Source organism: Triticum dicoccoides, unplaced genomic scaffold (genome assembly GCF_002162155.2).
Source record: "Triticum dicoccoides isolate Atlit2015 ecotype Zavitan unplaced genomic scaffold, WEW_v2.0 scaffold95279, whole genome shotgun sequence".
Classification (NCBI taxonomy): Eukaryota; Viridiplantae; Streptophyta; class Magnoliopsida; order Poales; family Poaceae; genus Triticum; species Triticum dicoccoides.
The window spans coordinates 1-1,506 of NW_021312899.1; the positions used below are offsets into that span (position 1 = coordinate 1).

At 38.2% G+C, this 1,506-nt stretch overlaps 1 protein-coding gene across 1 annotated transcript; it reads left to right on the forward strand.

The window, feature by feature from the left end:
- Positions 1–136: 136 nt before the first annotated feature.
- LOC119348513 (cytochrome P450 709B3-like) lies at positions 137–809 on the forward strand (the record flags this gene model as incomplete). Its single annotated transcript, XM_037616580.1, has 1 exon — positions 137–809. A coding segment is annotated over one exon (465 nt), but the record flags the coding sequence as incomplete, so codon positions are not given.
- Positions 810–1,506: the final 697 nt, after the last annotated feature.

The following is a 1,506-nucleotide window of genomic DNA, read 5'->3' on the forward strand; positions in this document are numbered from 1 at the left end:
CTTTGCTCATTAAATACTTGCCACATAAGCAAAATTGTCATGGGATGTGTTAAGTTACTATCTAAGTTACTCCCACTATGGCTAGCCTTATAGATTAGCGTTAAATCTCATACCTTTTTTTTATCCATATCCATAGAAGAATAAACGCCGTGGTGACTTGCAGCTTAACATGTTGCTCTTGGAGACACTGAGGCTCTATGGCCCCATAGCTTTCCTCCAGAGGAAGACTGCCTCAGACACTATCCTAACGCACGTGAAGGTGCCGAAAGGAACGATGATAACAATACCATTAGTTTTGTTGCACCGGGACAAGGAGATTTGGGGACCCGACGCCGACGAGTTTAATCCGATGAGGTTCCAGAATGGCTTATCGAGAGCCGCCAAGCATTCACACGCGCTGCTGGCCTTCTCATTCGGGCCGAGGGTTTGTGCCGGGCAAAACTTCGCCATGGTTGAGGTGCAGATTGTGATAGCGACCATCATCAAGAGTTTCTCCTTCACCCTGTCCCCCACTTACGTGCACAAGCCCAGCAATTTCATCACGCTGATGCCCAAGTACGGGCTCCCTCTCATTGTGAGGAATCTGCAGCTGACTGCATGATCTTGGGACATATAGGAGCTCTACGTACTATGATGCGTCATGTAATAAGCCATATCATAGTAAATAATATACCCGGCCAGTTTGGCATGTACTTGCGACGTATGGTTATGTCACCATTGTTGTTCCTCCCGCTACATCTATAAACTTGTATGATGTAATATGTATGCAACTAGCAGTGTGAACCCGTGTGTTTGCATGGCTGAATTTAGTATCTTGTTGTGTTCATGTTTTCTCCATTTTATTATATTATTGGTCTATTTGACACACGTTTAAACTTTTAAATACACCATGGAGAAACTATTTAGTTATTTTGTAGTCAGATATTTGGCGCATTGAAATTATTTTTATTTAAATTTTCATCACATCATCGTTCGTTAATTTAACATTAAATATATATGAATGGTTGTGGTCTCTTCTGATTTTTTTTTATTTTTGGAAAATATCTGCAATAAGTGTATTAGTTTATTGCTAAGGATCATGCTACACCAAAATAAAAGATCGACGACATTGTAGTTAATAACTAGCTCATTATTCAAAAAGTAATATAAACTTCTACCTTTCACTCTTCCATTTCTGATGAATCAATGGAGAATCTCATCTTCGGCATATGTATGTTAGTTTTCTTAATTTTTTAATGTTATGCTTTGAGATATTCTCGTGCATAGTCATTTTCTAATTTCCAATATAATTTTGTCATCTAAAGCAATACAACCAATTGCCATGTGTACTCATTGATAATTGTTAAACTAGATACTCCAATCCTCACTTCACATTGCCTTTTTATAATTTTGTTCTGCACAACTGAAACAACCTATTACACATGACATTATGTTGCATTAGAAAATGTATTTTTTTAAATGATACTATGAGAGAGAGAGAGAGAGAGAGAGAGAGAGAGAGAGAGA